This window comes from Sorex fumeus, unplaced genomic scaffold, assembly GCF_029834395.1.
Source record: "Sorex fumeus unplaced genomic scaffold, SorFum_2.1 ptg000018l, whole genome shotgun sequence".
Taxonomy (NCBI): domain Eukaryota; kingdom Metazoa; phylum Chordata; class Mammalia; order Eulipotyphla; family Soricidae; genus Sorex; species Sorex fumeus.
In genome coordinates this window covers 24365106-24384442 of record NW_026606075.1, presented here as the reverse complement: position 1 = coordinate 24384442, position 19337 = coordinate 24365106, and the positions used below count along the sequence as shown (strand labels likewise).

The window sequence follows — 19337 nt, the reverse complement described above, 5'->3', positions numbered from 1 at the left end:
GCTGATTGCTTCTGTCTTATGCTAATCAGAGTGCAAATGAAGGCCGAGTCATTAAGTAGCTTAATGACTCTCTGTTGAGTGCTGGTTTAACCCAAGTGGGAAAATGGTTGGGCTTTGCAATTTCTTCAGTGTCTTGACAGCATCTAGCAAGCAGATACGTTTACACCTAAGTGTGTTTAGCAAAAGCTCCATCCATTCACTTGACAGTTCTTTATGAACCAAAAACTCTAAGCAAAAGGAAATTTCTTTCTGAAACTATTTATATGTTTCTCCTTGTCACCAAGCCGTGAGGGGACCCAGTCTAGAGAAATGACAACATAAAAATGAGAAACACAAATGTACTGCTGGCCCATGGAGCCAAGCCACCACAGAAGCGCTTTCATGGAAGTGGATTCTATAAGCGAAAGCTCATCCCGGAATAGCCAGCAAACATAACTCCGACAGTCGAGAGTCTCAATGACCGGAATACTTCAGTGAGAGAGAGGGCAAAGGAAAATCACATTATCTGGGCCCCCACTGTGCTTCTGGTCTGTGGTTCTCAAGTATGAAGCTGGATCAGCAGCCTCAGGCCTTAGTCAGAAATGAAAACCTCTGTCTCCGAACTCAACAGATCAAAACGAATTCTGGGGGCAAAACCAGTGATGTGTCCTCACAGTCTCACTTAGTGATTCCAAGGTAAAGACCTGCTTAAGATCTTCTTGGCTAGGAATTTTGCACATATTTCATTTTATCCTCTTAGATCCTATGAAGTAGTAATATGGCAACTCTCAACTAGCTCCTAAGTAGAACCTTAAAATTTTGTGCGTAAAATAAGCCTACAGAACCCCAGATGTTTTTTATGGTTATTTGACAGCTTAAGCAAGCACAGTTCTGCTGCCAGTGACCAGGGGATTCTCTCATTCCTGTGAATGGTGTCAAGTGTCCAGGACCCAGCTTAGGGCGATGCTGGTCTTGTCCCTTGTTGGTCGTGTAGCTGGTGCCCTGTTATCTCTCACACTGCTGGTACCCCATGCCTTTTGCCCCTCTGGCTTTTCCTTTGTTTTCCTGCCCCATGCATGTGTATGAGAAGCGCAACTTTTCTTGCCCTTCTCTACAGTCTGTGTAGTTGAGTCAGTGTTTCTCAGACAGGTGTGGGCTCAAAGAGAAAGTTACCTCTTCCATACCCACATTCATGTCTTTATCCCTTTCTGAGTTAGTCCCCCTGATGCCTGGTGCCCCTTCCCTCGCCCTCCACTGCTGCCACCATAACAGCGGGATTAGTCCCTCATGACCTACAAGGAAACAGAGACTAATCCAAACCCCTAAATTCCGCAAGTCTATGCAGTTAGAATTGGGGATATCAGAGGACCTGCTGGCAAACCTACAGTCTATGTACTTGAACCATTGTTTCTCAGACAATAACGTGCAGTCCATTCCCATGGAGATTAAGTGTAGAAATACAGATTCTGAGTCAGTAAGACTACAGAGAGCTGAGATGCAGTAGTTCAGCAAGCCTGGGGTCACCAGAGCGTTGGTGCTAGAAAGGTGCTGGAAGTGAAGAGGACCTGGTTGTGCTCTCTCTACACAGGCAGATGCCCTGCCACGCTCCCAAAGGCAGCTGTCAGCCTCAAGTCTGCTCGAACCGCCCAGCCTGAGAGCATGTCCCTGCCCCCCTGGGAGCTTCGGGTGCAGAGGCACCCCAGAACTAGAGTCAGGATAAAATTCTACTGTTCTGGGTTGGAGAGGAGGGACCTGAGCAGCCTCAGTCTATGCACCAGGCTCTTTGTCTCGGAGACCAGAAAGGATTGCATAGAAAGCAAAGGGTGTACTGAGGCGAGGCAGGGGTGCAGCTGCTCCTAAGGGAGAGCCAATCTGCTGGGTTTCAGATAAAGGATTTTATTAAATCGGAAAATATCCCCAGAGAGTATATGACTTTGTCTGGGCAGTGTTGGTTGGTGCAGGGCCCTATATTGAATGACAAGTGGCTCATCCATCATGGTATCATTAGCATCTTTTCATACAGCAAGGGGGTGTGAGTTAATATGTATTTTGGTTTTAAGGTAGGGAAAAGCGAAGTCAGGGGGTCATCATTGAACATACACCATAATGGAGGATGACTAGTTCCTCTGAATTCCCTTATCAGAATCTGGTAGCCACAAGAATCGCAAGAATGTCAGCGCTGGGCATTTCTATCCTCCCTTTGGGTGTCCCTGTATTCCAGGAATTTTCTCTGCAGTCTTTACAAACTCACAGACATTGCCAATGGCTGGTACCCTGGCACACACCCTGAACAGGCTAGGTGGTCCCTGGGTCTCATCTGGGAAGTTGTCATGGAACTGCAAGGGGCCAGAGCCAATCCAGAGGCAGGCGACAAAGCAACAGGTAGAGAAAGAGCATCATTCAACAACAGGCGAGCAGGACAGAAGATAGTGGACATACAGTCCCCAGAATTCTCTTATCAGCATGGTCATAGGAAGCCTTTTTTTCAGAAAAGTCAGAAAATCTACTTTGGGTTGTGGGGTTGGCAGATTCTGCATGTTGTTGGGTACTGAGGAGGTCAGTAGCATCCACTGTGGGAAGGAGACACACTCGTGGGTATTTTCAACAATTCATGCCTGAGAGAGTAGGCTGGTTTTCCATTCTGATTTTAGCTCTGTAATTTCTTTTCCTCCAGTTTCAGTTAGAGATCTAAGTTCTTATACCCTGCCCAGCACAAAGCAGACATGAGGGTGGGCCCAGAATGTGGGCAGGTTGCATTCTTGCTGGAGTTTGAGAACCACTCTCCTAGTTCTTGTTAACAAACTCACCAGCTTCCTACCTGGACAAGGTAGGAAGCAATGGGTTCGTTGTAGATTTTTGAAAGCCACTAAGAAGATGATCAAGGGTGGAAAGGAAAGTGGGGGTGGGGAAGGGTTGGGGGGAGGGGGAAAAAGCATTTAAGCAAAATGGTTGTTTTGGTGCTTTTCCAAAGAACTGTTTTAAGGGGTACAAAACATGAGTGTCTCCAGGCTATCTAAGGAGAAAGCTTTTCTGTTAAGACTCTTTAAATGCACGTTGGATGTAGCATCAATGGGCATAAGCAGGGAGTTGAAAAAGATGGTGGTTGAGGGACGCGAATGAAAGTTGAACATTCTTGATGGAGCATTATTCCATAGCACAGGAGGCTGGATGACCCAGGCTTGTCTGACACGGCAGATTATCTGAGAAGACATCTTGGGAGTATTCCTTTTAATCTTATATAAACTTATATGTGCTTAGATATTTTCGTTTCTGTCAAGCTAATGCCTGCTGTTTTGGTGAAAACAATATTTCCAATGCCCATAAAGATGGGAGGAGAGAGTGGAAGTATTGATTCTGTTAGATTCATGACATATTTTGAAGTGAAAGGATTGTCATCTGAAGTGAAAGGACCGATGTCTCCTCTCTGTCTTGGCCCCACAATATTTAGAGAAGCAGTACTTGGCTCCTTCAAGAAGCTGTGCAAAGGTAGCTGTCAGGGAGAGTGGGCCAAACCATTGGGGGAGGTATTGTGGGGGCCACAATTGGGGAAGAGCATTTGGTGTTTGCTGTGTTTGGGAGGGAATTTTGTGAAGTGAATCTGCAAGTGACTTTTGAAAACAGAAAAGACAGAAATATCTTTGATCTATGCATCAGATCCTTTTACCATCCAAGGAAATGCTCATCAAAAGTATTTTCTGAGAAGAAAGATGATCAAAGTGCTTCTGTATTATCCCCCTCGCCCTGTCATCTTCATTACTTGGAAATGAAGGGAGTTCGCAGATGACTCAGTTCGGGGGAGCTCGTCCCTTCATCCAGCCCTGGTGCTTTGTCACTGCAGCCTCGTCACGGACATGAAAGCTTCCCACCAGGCTGTAAAGTTGCGGGTGGAGAGTGTTGAGTCAAAAGAACATGATTAATAAGCCAACTTTCTAAGCTACACTGACTTTTGGGGAGGAGAGTTCAGTTCTTCTTGTTAACCTGTTTTTTACTCTTCTTTATGATATTTAGAGGAGGGGAGACACAAACAGCCAAACAATAGGAGTCCATGTTTGCAAACTTTCCTCAGAACCTTCTTCGAATCTGACCCTCTTCCTGACCTCAAGTGTTACTTCAAAGTCATGTTTATCCTTTTACTACAAATGTGCATGTGGCGTGAACAACCTCTTTGTTTCAAAGTTAGCATTCCTTTGAGCACAGCAAAAAATCTAATGAAGACTCTCTGAGAGGCAGGAACTAGCGAGGGAATGAGGGTGCGCTCAGCAATCTCACGGCTGAACTTCCTGCCACCCCACCAGCCCCTTCCCTGTCAGAGATTTGGCAGTAGCTGAGCTTTTAGTCAGTCCTATATTCACTTGCCTTTCATGCTCTCCCTTCTCCCCACTGCCCTTCATTTTTGTGGATATTATTGCCATGACTAGGGGTTGTACAAACACCTGGCTGTTTGTGCTTACTGAGAGGGTGTGCTGTGGACTACAATGCTGGCCGAGGGACTCACTGGGGTGGCACTCTGAGAAGTACACACACTATGCTTGTGCTAGCGAAGGGGGTCACACCCCTTCTGTGATGCTTCCAGGCTGTACATTCAGTGGCTGGAAGTTGCCTTCAGTGCCAAGGGTCACAGGCAGCAGAGCCACCAGACTCAGATCTTCCAAGATAATGCTCAAGCATGTGGGGCCCCAGGGGTTTCAGTCTTGCAAGTCAGGTGCTCTAAGCTTCTGTGCCAGTCCTTTGTATCCCTGCATTTGCTTTTTACAAATCAACACATTGTATGGAAAACTCCCTTAATGTTAGCATGAGACACTCTCAAGTTACTGAATTGGAGGGCGGGGGTGGGGAATTCAATAATTTTTTTTATTTTATTGATTCACTGTGAGATTGTTACAAGTTTTCATGTTTGGGTTACAATCATACAATGATCAAACACCCATCCCTCCACCAGTGCACATTCCTCATCACCAATGATACCCCCCTTTCCCACCCTCCCCCTGTCTCCATGGCAGACAATATTCCCCATACTCTCTCTCTACTTTGGGGCATTATGGTTTGCAATACAGACTCGGAGAGGTCATCATGTTTGGTCCTTTATCTACTTTCAGTACACCTCTCCCATCCCGACCAATTCCTCAAGCCATCATTTTTTTAGTGATCCCTTCTCTATTCCAGCCACCTTCACCCCTCTGCTCATGAGGCAGGCTTCCAGATATGGAGCAATCTTCCTGTCCCGTATATCTACTATTGGTGTTTTCACCAACCATACTACACCAGGGTAAACTACTTCAGTATTTGAGGAACTCATTTCAGCGTTTCTTGAGTCTCTCTCTGCCCAATGCATTATGTTAGACAAATGTGATGAAGTGAGACATAATCCCCACTTAAATGGAGTGTGCAGTTTGGCAGGAGAACTGACATTACTCAGATAAGTGTGAAGTTCTGAACCATCATAAAGGTGATAAAGGAAAAGTCCACTGAGGACTTGTCACAGGGAGCTTGACCTTGAGAACCCTCCCAATGAACGGACAGGAAAACCTGTGGAAATCACTCTCCAGCTCAGGTCTGGAGGCGAGAAAGGCAAAAGTGAGTGGGGATGCTCAGGGCAGAAGACTTAAGTGGGCAAAGCCCTGACGTGGAAAATTGGGAATAAGGACAGGGTCCATCATTTCCGGTCTGCAAGCTGAAAGCGTGGGCAGAGTGGGGATTCAGGCCACTCAATGATGACTCATCACATACTTACCATGTGGAGTTGACCCAGTAGAGTGGGAAGTGGGTGTTAATCAGAAGACAGCAGGGTCGGGCTGGACTTCATCTGAGGGTAGTGCCCAGCTCAGATGAGAGCTGCCAGAAGCCTGCCCTCCTCAGCATGAAAGGAAGTGGGTTGCCCCAGAGGTCCTTTGAAGATTTTGGAAAATTTACAAGAATTGTTAATGAACTCAATCTAGGGAAGAGAGAGAAAAGGAATCATCAAGGACCAAGGATGGTCCTTGAATACCAAACTCTCTAGTGATCTTAGTTGTGACTTATGCTTTTTATGACGTTGTTAGTGACAACACCAACTATTTCAAAATAGTGACAAAGACACACTTCCACTTTCTATGAAATGCTGTTTACATTCCAAGGAAATTTGTAAATAAACTTGTCAGGAGGCGTTCAATATTTCTTTGCCTGCTTGCTTGTAATTGTACCCATCTGGCCTTGTCTCTTTTTATTACTAGAATGTCTCATGATTTGAACATAACCTATGAAGAGAAATGTTTGTATGTAGTTAATGCTCAGGGTATTTTTCCCCATAGAGATAATCAGGATAACTTAGGGGTTTTGGTAAATCCAGAATTATAAATATCAGACAAATAAAATTATTTAAGTTAGAATTTTATGTAATTACCTGAGTCTTAGCAGCTCCAAGATTGACAACTTTTGTCTGCAATTCCCTGATTTGGATTTGCAGTTTTACCTCCCCTTCACTTCTAGGCTCATGGTGTAAAGTCCAGGGAGCATAGATGTGGTTTTCCTCACTCAGTTTCAGGTTGTTCTGTTTCCTTAATTGTATTCAGAGCTACCAAATTTGACATTTTAGAATTCCAGTTTTTTTTTTCTTTTTTTTTCTTTATATTTTTACAGTTGTAGATTTACAATTTTTTGTGCTTGGGTTTCAATTATACAATGATCAGATACCCATCCCTCCACCAGTGCCCGTTTTTCACCACCATGGATAATATCCCTCCCACCCCCACCCCCCCCATCCCCCCCTGTCTCTGTGGCAGGGCAATCCCCTGTGTTCTCTCTCTCCTTTTGGGTGTTGTGGTCTGCAAAAGAGGCATTGAGTGGCAAACATGTTCAGTCCATAGTCTACTTTCGACATGCATCTCCCCTCCTGGGAAGATCCTCCAAACATCCTTTATTTGGTCCTCCCTTCTCTATCTGAACTGCCCTTTCCTCTAGGATACCCGGCTGGCCTCTAAGTTATGGAGTAATCATCCTGGTGCTGATCTCAGCTATTCTTGGGTATTAATCTCATACTTTGTTACTTTATATCCCCCAGATGAATGCAATCTTTCTATGTCTAGACCCTCTCTTTCTGACTCATTTCACTTGGCATGATACTTTCCATGTTGTACCACTTGTATGTAAATTTCATGACTTCATCTTTTCTAACAGCTACATAGTACTCCATTGTGTAGATGTACCAAAGTTTCTTTAACCAGTCATCTGTTCTTGGGCATTCAGGTTTCTTCCAGTTTCTGGCTATTATAAAGAGTGCTGCAATGAACAAACAAGTGCAGATGTCACTTCGACTATACATTTTTGCCTCTCTGGGATATATTCCCAGGAGTGGTATTGCTGGGTCAAATGGGAGCTCAATTTCTAATTTTTTGAGAATCGTCCATACTGTTTTCCAGAAGGGCTGAACCAGTGGACATTCCCACCAACAGTGAAGGAGTGTCCCTTTCTCGCCACATCCACGCCAGCATTGGTTGCTTTTGTTCTTTTGAATGTGGGCCAGTCTCTGAGGTGTGAGATGGTATCTCATTGTGGTTTTGATCTGCATCTCCCTGATGATTAATGATGTAGAGCATTTTCTCATGTGCTTTTTTGCCATTCAGATTTCTTCTTTGAGAAAGTTTCTGTTCATTTCATTGCCCCATTTTTGGATGGGGTTGGATGTTTTCTTCTTGTGGAGTTTAACCAGTATTTTGTATATCCTGGATATCAACCCCTTGTCAGATGTGTATTCGGCGAATATCCTTTCCCATTCTGTAGACTGTCTTTGTATTTTGGTCACTGTTTCTTTGGAGGTGCAGAAGCTTCTTAGTTTAAGATAGTCCCATTTATCTATCTCAGTTTTCACTTGCTCGGCCAGTGGCGTGGCATCTTTGAAGATACCATTAGCTTCAATATCATGGAGGGTTTTGCCAACTTTATCTTCAATGTACCTTATGGTTTCTGGTCTGATGTTGAGGTCTTTAATCCATTTTGATCTTACTTTTGTACATGGTGTTAGGCAGAGTTCTGAGCCTATTTTTTTGCATGTAGCCGTCCAATGATGCCAACACAATTTATTAAAGAGGCTTTCCTTACTCCACTTCACATTACTTGCACCTTTATCAAAGATTAGATGATCATATGATTGAGGGGAGATGTCAGTGTATAGAATTCCAGTTTTTAGCCATCAATCTGATTTCTGAATTTTCAGTTAAGTGTATATTTCCCCCTCTGTTTTATTATGAAAATATTCAAGCATATGAAGCGTTCAAAGAACTGTAACCTTATTACTTGATCACTTGATCATTTGACTTCCCGTTAATCATCGATTTGCTCGAGCGGGCGCCAGTAATGTCTCCATTTGTCCCTGTCGCATGCTAGTGTAGCCTAATGGCATCTGTTCGCTCTAGGAACATGAATAGCCTCAAACCGATCATTCATGATCTTGATGAAGAGGTCTGACCATCTGGTAGGTGGGCGGCCACACGGTCTTTTGACATCCCGTGGAATCCAGTCGGTAACAGCTCTAGTCCAGCGGTCATCTTTAAATCTCATTACGTGACCAGCCCATCTGATTTTTGACACCTTGGCAAATGAGACAGCGTCCCTGATTCTTGATCGGTGATGGATGTCGGAACTCCGGATTCTTTCTCTCATTTGAGTGAAACATGATACTCCAAGCATAGCTCTTTCAATTCCTCTTTGGGAGACCCGAGTAGCGTTCTCATCCTGTTTTCATAGGGTCCAGGTCTCTGAGGCGTATGTTAATGTAGGAAGAACAGTGGAATCAAAGAGATGTGCCCAGAGCTGGAGGTTCTTCGTCCTCTTAGCTATTTCTTCAACGCTCTTGAAGGCGTTCCAAGCCACTCTCTTCCTCCTGCGCAGCTCAGGTGCCAGGTCATTTGTCATGTTGACTTCTCGACCTAGGTACACATAGCTGTTGCATTCGGAGATGGTAATTCCGTTGAGAGTGAATGGGGCATCAGGAACGAGGCTGTTTCTCATAAACATTGTCTTCATAAGATTCAGCAGTAGTCCGACCTTTCCACACTCACGGTCGAAGTCGGCCAGCATTTGTGCCGCTTGGCTGATGTTTGGTGTTATTAAAGCAATGTTATCAGCAAAGCGGAGGTGGTGTAGTTGCCGACCATCTATCTTCACTCCCATTCCTTCCCATTCCAGTTGTCGCATGATATTCTTGAGGGTGGCACTGAAGAGTTTCGGTGAAATGGTATCACCCTGCCGAACCCCTCTCTTGACATCGATGATTACTTCTTTGTAGAATGGTGAGATCCTGGTAGTGAATCCGCAATACAGCTCACAGAGGATCTTGATGTATTGAGCTTGAATGCCCTGATTGGCTAGGGCTTCAATGACCGCTTCCGTCTCAACAGAATCAAAAGCCTTCTTTAAATCAATGAACGTTAGACAGAGCGGCATCTTGAACTCCTGAGAAACCTCAATGAGTTTGGTTATCCTGTGGATATGGCCGATGGTGCTGAATCTTTTGCAGAACCCGGCTTGCTCGCATGGTTGTCCTTCATCTAGTGTTCTGCCAATCCTATTTAGGATGACTCGAGTGAACAACTTGTAGATGACAGACAATAGGCAGATTGGGTGATAGTTGCCAATGTCATGGATGTCTCCCTTCTTGTACAGTAGTACAGTCCTGCTGGTTTTCCATTGGGATGGAACCTTGCATTCAGACAGGTAGCGTGTGAAGAACCGAGCCAGCGTATTGATGAGTACTGATGGCAGGTTCTTCAGGTGTTCAGTTCTGACCTTGTCTGGGCCGGGTGTTGTTCGTTTCTTTACTGACAAAATGGCGTGTCAGATTTCAGAAGGGAGAACATTGGGAACAACATATCCATCCTGTGGAATTTGGTATGTTGGCAAGTGGACATGGCTATCGAAGAGATTTCAGTAGAAGTCATGGATAATCTTCTCCATTGCCATTCTGGAAGATGCGATAGATCCATCAGGACGTCGGAGGGCAGTCATCTTGGTCTTGTAATTGGCAAAGGACAGGCGGGCATTATGAATACTTTTCCTGACTTCTGCTGCATCTACCAGCACTTCTGCTATTCTCTCTTTGAGGTCTTCCTTGATCGCATCTCTGCACTGCTTTGCGAGCTCGGCAGTTCACTTGCAGTTGCCTGAGGCATGTGCCAAACCACGTTGGCGAATAAGCTCAAGAGTTTTTGAAGACAGGCATTTTTTTGTGGCTATCTCTCTCTTGGCGTTCCTCGCACAATCATGGAGGTGCTGAACCAGTCGATCATATTCCTCGTCAATGTTGTCAACAATGGCATCTTCCCATGTTGCAGCAATAGTGCCAAAGAGCTCCCAGTTGGTGGTCGTTCTGGGAGTTCTCTTCTTATACTTTGCAGTTCTTTCTCCCCACACTGTGAAGTAGAATTTTGCATGAAGGAGACGGTGGTCCAATCCTGTTTGGAATTTTGGGACAACAGCAACATCAGTCAGGCAAGACCATCGATTTTATATGATGTGGTCTGTTTCGTTGTAGAATCGTCCACTGGGAGACTCCCATGTCTAACGTTTAGATTCTGCCTTCTGGAACTGTGAGTTACCATGGATGGTCTTGGTCGACATGATGAACTCAAACAGTCTCTCACCCTGTTTGTTCCATTCTAGGCCATGGGTCCTGATGTGAAGTTCTTCGACTGATCTTCTCGGTCCTATCTTGGCATTAAAATCTCCCACAATGATCTTGTATAAGGTGTGGTCTCCTTATATAACTTCTCCAGCTCCATATAGAACTTCTCAATTTCTTCTTCATCATAATTAGATGTTGGTGCGTAGACAACGAAGATAGAAACTGCCAGCAGTGAGCCACATCTATTCAAATGTAAACGTCCAATTTGGGTTGTTAGGCATTCGAATGAATCAATGCTCATGGCCAAGTTTGTGTTGACAAGGACACCGACACCTCCAACACCTCTTTTATCGCATGTTCCGAGGAACAATTCTTCTCCAGTGTTGAAAACGGCATGATCAGATTGGGGCCTTCTTGTCTCGGTCAGACCAATGATGTCGTACTTGATCTTTCGCGCTTGTACCATCAGGTCCTCGATCGATGCATCTGATGCTAGCGTATGTGCATTGAAAGTACAGATGATCATTTTTGTATTCCTTCATTGTGACAGCCTACTTCAGCCTTGAGATTTTATCGGCCTCTCCTTTCTCATCCTTCTCAATGCTGCTATATTGGCGAAGCCTTCAGGGTCAGGGGAATGAGACCCATTGTAGTTACTGGTTTTGGCATATTGAATACACAACGGATAGCTTGCAAGGCTCTGCCATGCAGGCGATATACTCTTGGTAGCTTGCCAGGCTTTCCGAGAGGGATAGAGGCTTTTGGGGCAACCTCTAATCGCCCTTGTAGGTGTTACCATATTTGAACCCTATCAAATATGGTACGGCAATTCCGAAAGATGGGTATTTAGCGTCTTATAATGTGTCGTGCGGCCGCGCGGGTCCGGGAAGCATCCTGGAGTGTGGCGGCGGCTGGGTAGTGGAGGTAGTGTCAAGGCGCCCAATGCCAACGCTCATCAGACCTTATTACTTATAATAAGAAAATTCTTCTATGTCCATCACCTAGATGTGACAGTTAACACTTCTCTTCATCATATACCTAGCTGCCGACCTAAGCCTCTATTCATTGGATCATCTTTTTTGATGAATTGCACGCTAACTTGTAAGCATGTTCGTTTTACTCCTTGGCACTTTAGCATTCATATTCTTTTGGGTGGGGGGAGTGCAGGTGTTGTACCTGATGACATTTTATGTGTAGTGCTGGGGATTGAACCAGGCTAAATCCAGAGTTGTCACATGTAAGGCAACTTATAAGGCCTTACCTCCTGTACTGGCTCTCTGGCCCCAGCATGCATATTTGTAACTAGAGTTTAATATGAGTTTAACATTAGTTTCTTAAGTGAAAGTTACAGAGAGTTAAATACACAAATCTGAAACATAGTGTTTCTTGAGTTTTGAGGAACACTAACCCAGATCTCTGGTGTGAGATAGCAAACCTTACACCAGAAGGTCCCATTGTGCCATATCTTAGTCTGTCCTTGCACCCCATCCTTCCCATCCCAGAAGAAACACTTCAGAATTACTCCAGCATAGGTCACATCTGTCTGTTCAAGAGCTTCATATGTGTGCTCTTTTATGCTTGGCTTCTTTCACTTATCAGAATGTTGTAGAATTTATCCATGCGGTGTGTCAGTAATTTTTCCTTTTATTATTGATATGCCAAAAACCGTAACAACAACATTACTGGTGCCCGCTCGAGCAAATCGATGAACAACAGGAGGACTGCATTACTGCATAGTATTCCATTGCATCAATTCATCATAGTTTATTTCACTTGGTGAACCTCTAGGCTATTTCCAGTTTGGACTCCTTTGAACATTCTTGTACAGTCTTTTTGTGAATAAGTTTATTCTAGTGTGGATAAATGTTCAGGAATGAAGCTGAATGTTGCAGAGCTGGCTGATAGGATGGGTGGGCATTTAATTTTTTTTAAGTTTTTTTAGAAACATTTGTATTGAGGTAGCAAGATTTACTATACTATTAATTATACTTTCCATGCATACATCATCTCCGCACCACATCTGTCACCAGAGAACCTGCTGCCCTTCCCCCACGTCCACAGGTCATTCCCAGACACGCCCCCTCTTATGGAAGCTCAGATCTGTGGACAAAATCTCCAGTTCCAATAACTTTATTATTCCTGTGGCCTTTCATTATTTTTTTATTATGTTTCTTTATATTCCACATAGGAGAGGGATCTTTTTAAAATTTATTTTATTGTGGACATAATCTGGGGAGCCTTGGGACTTTGTTCCCAGGGAAAAGTTATATAGGGATTCCAAGAGCAAAACTACCTATGTAAGGTTCCCAGACTGGGAACACCATCTGCAAGCCAACAGTTGTATCTGGGGCCATGGCAAAAATTCCCCCTGTATCCCATCACTTGGTAGCAAATGGTGGTTCTCTGCAAAGGGAAAATGTGACGTAGATGTCTACACAGAAAGTAAAAGGTCTCAGTGGGCTGGGACAGTCCCAGCTCTGAGTCATGTGACCACCAGATCTCACTCTGGCACTGCCCTGTGTGGGTTCTTACACTTAGGAAAAATGCACTGAGTAGAATAAGAGAAAAAAAACCTATTTGGGAGCAAGAGCAAGGGTGGTGGTGTTTAAGAGCCACTTCCACATGATGGGGGTGAAGGGGGGCATGCGGTAGCGGGGATAGAACTTGGGATTGGGATTCCTGCATGCAAAGTATGCTCTCCAGCCCTTTGAGCCATCTCCCTTCTGCCCAGAATCATAGTGTAATACTTTATGTTTACATAGTCGTTATTTTTTTTAAATTTTTTTCCCCTCAGTTCAGTCAAGCTGCAACAGAACTGTCTGCCTATACCTGCCTTGTTTGTGGCAGTGAATGATACTCAGCCCCCTCCTCTTCCTAGTCAGTGCCGCAGACTCTCCCTGTCTTTTGTGGCGGTGAACTTACCCGCAGTTACTAAGAGGCTGAAAGAGTTAAAGGTTTGAGCAACAGCAGGTGGGAAGATTTAGCAGCAGACCAGGATAATCAGGAGTGAGTTTGCTCAAACTAGATGCACCTCAATGTACAAACAGAAGAAATGAGAATGCCAAAGAAAGCATATCTGTTATTTCAACTGTCAGGGGTTTCATTGTTCAACAAACATATATTGGGAATTAGCACACAACCGAAATTCTTGAAAAGAGCTAGGTATTAAATGGTTTCTGAAGTTCAGCTTTTACTGTGAAAAAGAGCTTTGTAAATTGACTCTGTCTATAATTAAGGGGTTTAAATTAAAGTCCTGAACTTAAGTTTGGATTATTTTTATATTGTTTTTTTAGGTATTTTGCAGGCCACACCCAGAAGCTGTGGGGGCCACCTGCCTCCACCCAGCTGCTCAGGGGCTGGAACACAGGGACTCATTCCTCTGAGCCACAGCCCCGGCCTTCAGATTATTTTCATAACATAGGAAGGATTTTTATAAGTCAGAAACAGGTTATTCGCCTCATGAGAATCTTACGTTTTGTCAGAGACTTCTCTCTCTACATACAGTCTGTCCGCATGAGAAAAGATGGTGGTGAGTTAGATGCGCCACTGGGCCAGAATATTTCCTGGGTCTCTTGAAGTGTCTGAATAGGCACAGTCTTGGCCGTGGGGTCACCTGGGGTCCATCTGTCATCTGCTCCCTCTGTCTGTGCAATCTTGTGCTTTGTGATGTCCCCAACACTTTCTTAAATGCGACTGTTTGGGAAGGGGAGCCAATACCCATCTGAACGTCTCTCTCTCTCTCTTTCTCTCTCTCTCCCTCTCTTGTTTCACCCAACTTTGGAACTACCTTAGATTCACAAGGTCCATCGGGACTCAGGAGACAACTCCCAGACAGGTGAGAATGCTTCACTTTTCCTCATCTATGTGGGAGGCGTGGTGGGTCTCAGCATATTGGGGGCTCTGAAGAGATCAGGATGATTAGTACCCTCCAACCCCACACCTGACCCTCAGCGACAATGATTTGAGAATCTCCGTTGGAAAGTTGGGGAGGCAGGAGCAAGGCAGGGTCCTTGAGCAGTTTTGAGTCTTTGCTTCCTTTCTACTGAGAATCTTCTGCAAACAGGTTTTGTCTTGCTGGCTAGTGACCGTTGTCTAGCAGATGAACCCCAAGAGAGTGGTCCTAGAATCAAGAGAAGACATGTCCAGCCCTAGCCAGCCTTCCCTGGATAAATGCAGTAGAGAGCACAGGGATTTCCCCTGGTCTGGGAGTTTCAGTCCCCTCTCCCTCAACTCAGATTGGAGCAAGCCTTTTTCACTGTCTGATTTGATCTGTTACACATAAAATGGGGCTGGGTATGATTACACCACATATGGAAAGGTCTGGAACTCTCTGATCATTTGAGGGGAATGGGAAAACATTTACAGTGTCTATAAGTACCAAACCTTGAGCTATTAGGGCTCCTCCCCACTTACCCCAGGAGCCTCTAGGGAAGGACAGTCAGGGATGGCATGATGACCACAAACTCTATCTCTCTCTCTTTTTCTCTCTCTCTCTCCTTTCCTCCCTCTCTCTCCCATCCCCCTCTCTCCCATCTCCCCCAACACACAGTCTCTAAGATGTTTTAATTAGTTATTTATACAATTTACAGTAAGCACTTTCTTTTAATTGACTTAAGGCATCTTGGTACCAAAAATTGTTACAAATATTTCCACATCCTTTTCAGTGTCTGATAATGGCTTGATCATAACCGGATCAATATCCTATTCAATTAAGACAGAACATTGAACCATTGAAATGCTTCCATCGTGTAAAGTCTAAGTCACACCATTTTTTAACTCCTTGACTTTGAGTTCCCTGTGTAATCTCTCCACATTTAATTTTCTCATCAGCAAAGTAGGGGTTACACTCTGTAGCTCTCAGAATTGTGGTAATTTTTATAAGATGATCACTTGTAAAAGAAGTGATTAAAGGAATAACACCATGTCTGGAATGCCATAGGTGCTTGCTAAGTGATGGTTATTCTTTGTGCAAAACAGTGTATTCATTTTACTATTGACTACAGATGCTTTTACCTCCCTTATCTTTTTCTCTGATTTTTAAATTTATTCTACAAGCATCTGTTGAAAAAATGAATAACAAACCCTTTGATTGAAATGGCCTTTACTGAAGATAAATTTCTCCAAATTTGAATTATTCTATTTTTATACAATCTCTTAATTTTTGACTGGGATTTAAAAAAAAAACAAGAAGAATAAGTACAACCCATCTTTGAATAATTTCTAATGAATTATTTAAAATTCAACCTGCCAACTAGGGCCACATCCATGAAACTAACTTGAATTTTATTTAGAAACCCCATTTTGAGAAAATTTTCTATCTTAAGTAGAAACATAATGTTTTATATTAATATCATGTTTCTATTTAAATCTTTAATATACTAGACTTGATTATTTGGTAAACATATTAGGAATATAGATGGTTATTATGTCTCTGAAAAAGTAAAAAAAATATGTCTTGTGAGCAACTATGGTCATTTCATGGCGTTTGGGAAGTGCCAAATGATAGCAACATCACTTCAAGTGCCACCACCTATGATGTCTTTATAAGGAAATCTGGAACTTCATACCCAGGGTCACACACAAATCTAGTAAACAGAGTGTGGAAGTCAGAATTAGATCAACATACAATAGGTATTTTAAGTTGAGTCCTTTAAAAACAGACTTTCTGGCCACAGTATTTGTATGAGCTTTATAACAGTTCTGCTCTTCACCTTTTGTGACACAAATACAATCCACACTTAATCTTGTCCCTGAATCCTGGTTGAGGATACTACCTGGCTTTAAAAAATGCTCTAGAGAAGTTTCTGAAGTGAAACTAGCAGGCAGTGACTATATCAGGTACACCTGAAAGAAGGTACACATGCAAAGACACAGATTTGCACTAATAGAAATAATGGTTAATAAGAATAACCAGACTGCACTACCTCCTTGCTCTGCCCAGAGAAATTCATCCACATCTTCCTGCAGCCCGTCAGCCAGCTGCTCTGACTTTCATTCCATAGATGTTGTGCCAACAGAGATGTTAAAGCACATCCCTGAGTTACACAGCTCAGCTATTTAATAGAAAATTAAATTTTGGCAAGACATCTTATCAGAACTTTTTTTATGACATCTTATTGTCTCATTACTACTTTGGACAAACTTGTAGGCTATCGAATGTAGCCTGCCCACAGGGCAGAGTCTGGCAAACTCCCCGTGGCGTACCAAATATGCCAAATACCAGTAACAATGATGGGTCTCATTCTCCTAAATAGCCTTGAATATAATCTCAGGGCTAGGATGAAAGAGACGTTACTGGGGCCTGCTCGAGGCAATCGACGAAAATTTTGGCAGTTTGGTACTTTTTAAGTATGAGGCTTCCTGGCACCTCCTTTTAAGATGTCATTAGACCATTCTTTTTTCCAGTATAATTATTTTTTTTCTTTTTGGGTCACACGCAGTGATGCTCAGGGGTTACTCCTGGCTCTGCACTCAGGAACTACTCCTGACAGTGCTTGGGGGACTATATGGTATGCCGGGGATTGAAATGAGGTCAGCTGCATGCAAGGCAAATGCCCTACCCACTGTACTATCACTCCGGCCCAGGCTTAGTTATTTTCTTTAGCATGATATGGGAGAGAGAGAGAGAGATGTTCCAGAGAGCACATGGGCTTCTGCAGAATGGACAAAACTGATGGAGAATTCATAGAGAAGTATTTCTACATCTCTTTTTCTTATTGGAAGATGTTCATTTATTGAAAACCCCTCTGCTCCAAATTCCCTATCTGCCTCCTATCCCGCACAGTGATGAATGATTATGGCTCAGTTTCTCTTCTTGCTCATGGGCTCCCCCCACAAGAGGTCAGTCTCCTATTTTTGGAGTCCTCACTGCAATCTGATGTGAGATTACCCCATGCATTGTCTGTCAGCAGAGCTCTTGCATGAGCTGAACAGTGCATGCTGATTGATCAATTCAAGGTCTGCAGAGGCCCACAGAACTGAAAAGAGCTTTCTTTTCCCTCCTGAAAATCGGAACCCACATGGGTTGTTGGAAATTATTGGCATCCACAGGCTGCCCTTTCTGCTCTGTCCACCCTGTGATTGGCAGCAGACCTCATCTGATGCAATCATGGTCTCAAGAGAATGAGGTCTGACTTTTCAGAGGCTCCTGTAATCGATCCACATTCATTGCGCAAATTGCTCAAATTCCGACTTTTTGTGATCTCACTGTTATTTTATGTCCACAGTTATCTCCATAGAAGCCTTCCCCAGTTAAAGATATTGTCAAACTGAAACCTCCATATCTCCCGTTTTGACATTTATTTGTGAAAAGAAATTGTATTAATGCAAGCCACGACACTTGATGGTAAACTCCATCCTGTGTTGTGCTGAGGGCTGCAGGGACAGAGCTGCACTCTCGGCTGACGTGACAGTAATTCTGTTTCCGGGTGATTTGACGAGAAAGAGATGTGCTCATCTTCCTTTAAAAATGCACAGTGTTTGGAAAGCAACTTTGTTTTCTTGGAAAATGTATTTAAGCTTCACCTGGGAATAAGCAAAAAAAAAGAAAAACCCCAAAAAAATGAATCACTCTCCATTTCTAATCTGACATCCTCAGAGTCACACTCATTCCGACACAAGAACAGGAGGAAAGAATCCATTGATGTGAAGTCTATATCTTCTCGAGGCAGTGATGGTAAGCAGCACTATTGGATTCTTGTATTTATTTATTTTGGAGAGGGGAATCTTTTTTACAGTTGTGAAAAATGACAGAGGACCGGATTCAGCAATCAGTCAGCATATAAACAAAGCCCCTGGGAGGAGGATTTTAACTAAACTGGTTTTTAATTTTTTTACTTTTTTGCAGTGGGCTGAAATTTTTGGTTGATTTTTAAAATTCTATCTGGGGGATATGGGGGAAACTGGGGAGGGGGGAGAATGACCTCTCAAGCTATGCTTAAAGGACCTGGAGAACATTTCAGCAGTTTTCAGGCAAGTGGGCAGACAGTTCAGTGTGAAGCCCTGAAGATGCAGGGTTGCTCAGGTCCTGCCACATGCTTGGGGGCCTCAAGGCCTGCACCCGAGATGCTCAAGGGACCATATGCAGTACCACCGATCAAATTCAGGTTGGGACACAGAAGGCGTGTGCCTTATCCTACACTAACTCCCCAGTCCTGAAAGTTCCATCTTTTAAAATCTTGTTATATTCTTGGTTTTCTGTTTGAAATGACACTGGGGTTTGTTTCTTCAGGTGATGTTTCTTCACTATGAATGTTGGGCCACCTGACCAATGCGGGGAGTGTTGAACTAGCAAAGGTCACGCCCCACAGCTTGTGGTGGAAGGCCTCCAAGTCCTGCCTTCCCAGTTTCGTCACCAGCCATTATCCCTTTTCTTCCCTATTAAGATGTGACAAATGAACTCTGAGGCAGGAGTTAAGCATTTCTCACTGCTGCCACGGCATTGAGCCAAAACACGTGATTGGCATTCAGTCAGCCGGGCCTAAGTAATCAGTGTTAGCTCCGCAGGGAAGTGATTGTAAGGTTTCATTTCTAGGTGAAGAATGAATGAATGACTTCTCTCCTGCCTGGGAATGTGAGAACTAATATTTACAGGAACGGGACTGTATTCAGGTGGGAAGACATTGGGATGGGGGAGCCAGGGAGTCTGAGTAGATGAGGAGTTTAATCATCAGGCAGGTGGTCGTGCTACAAAGCAAGACCCAGGCTTACTCAGGGCTGGAGATGTGACTCAGGAGTTGTAGAGGACACAGCACTGGCCTGAGCA

The 19337-nt window shown here is 43.8% G+C and overlaps 1 protein-coding gene across 4 annotated transcripts in view; it reads left to right on the top strand.

Annotated features, from left to right (window-relative positions):
* Positions 1-19337, top strand: part of PDE8B (phosphodiesterase 8B) — a 271503-nt gene that overhangs the window by 230704 nt on the left and 21462 nt on the right. For all 4 annotated transcript variants that reach the window (XM_056112509.1, XM_056112510.1, XM_056112508.1 and 1 more), the window contains exons 11-12: positions 14366-14408; positions 18171-18248. In XM_056112509.1, the coding sequence (XP_055968484.1) occupies positions 14366-14408; positions 18171-18248 (121 nt within the window). The remainder of the gene's footprint in view (positions 1-14365; positions 14409-18170; positions 18249-19337) is intronic.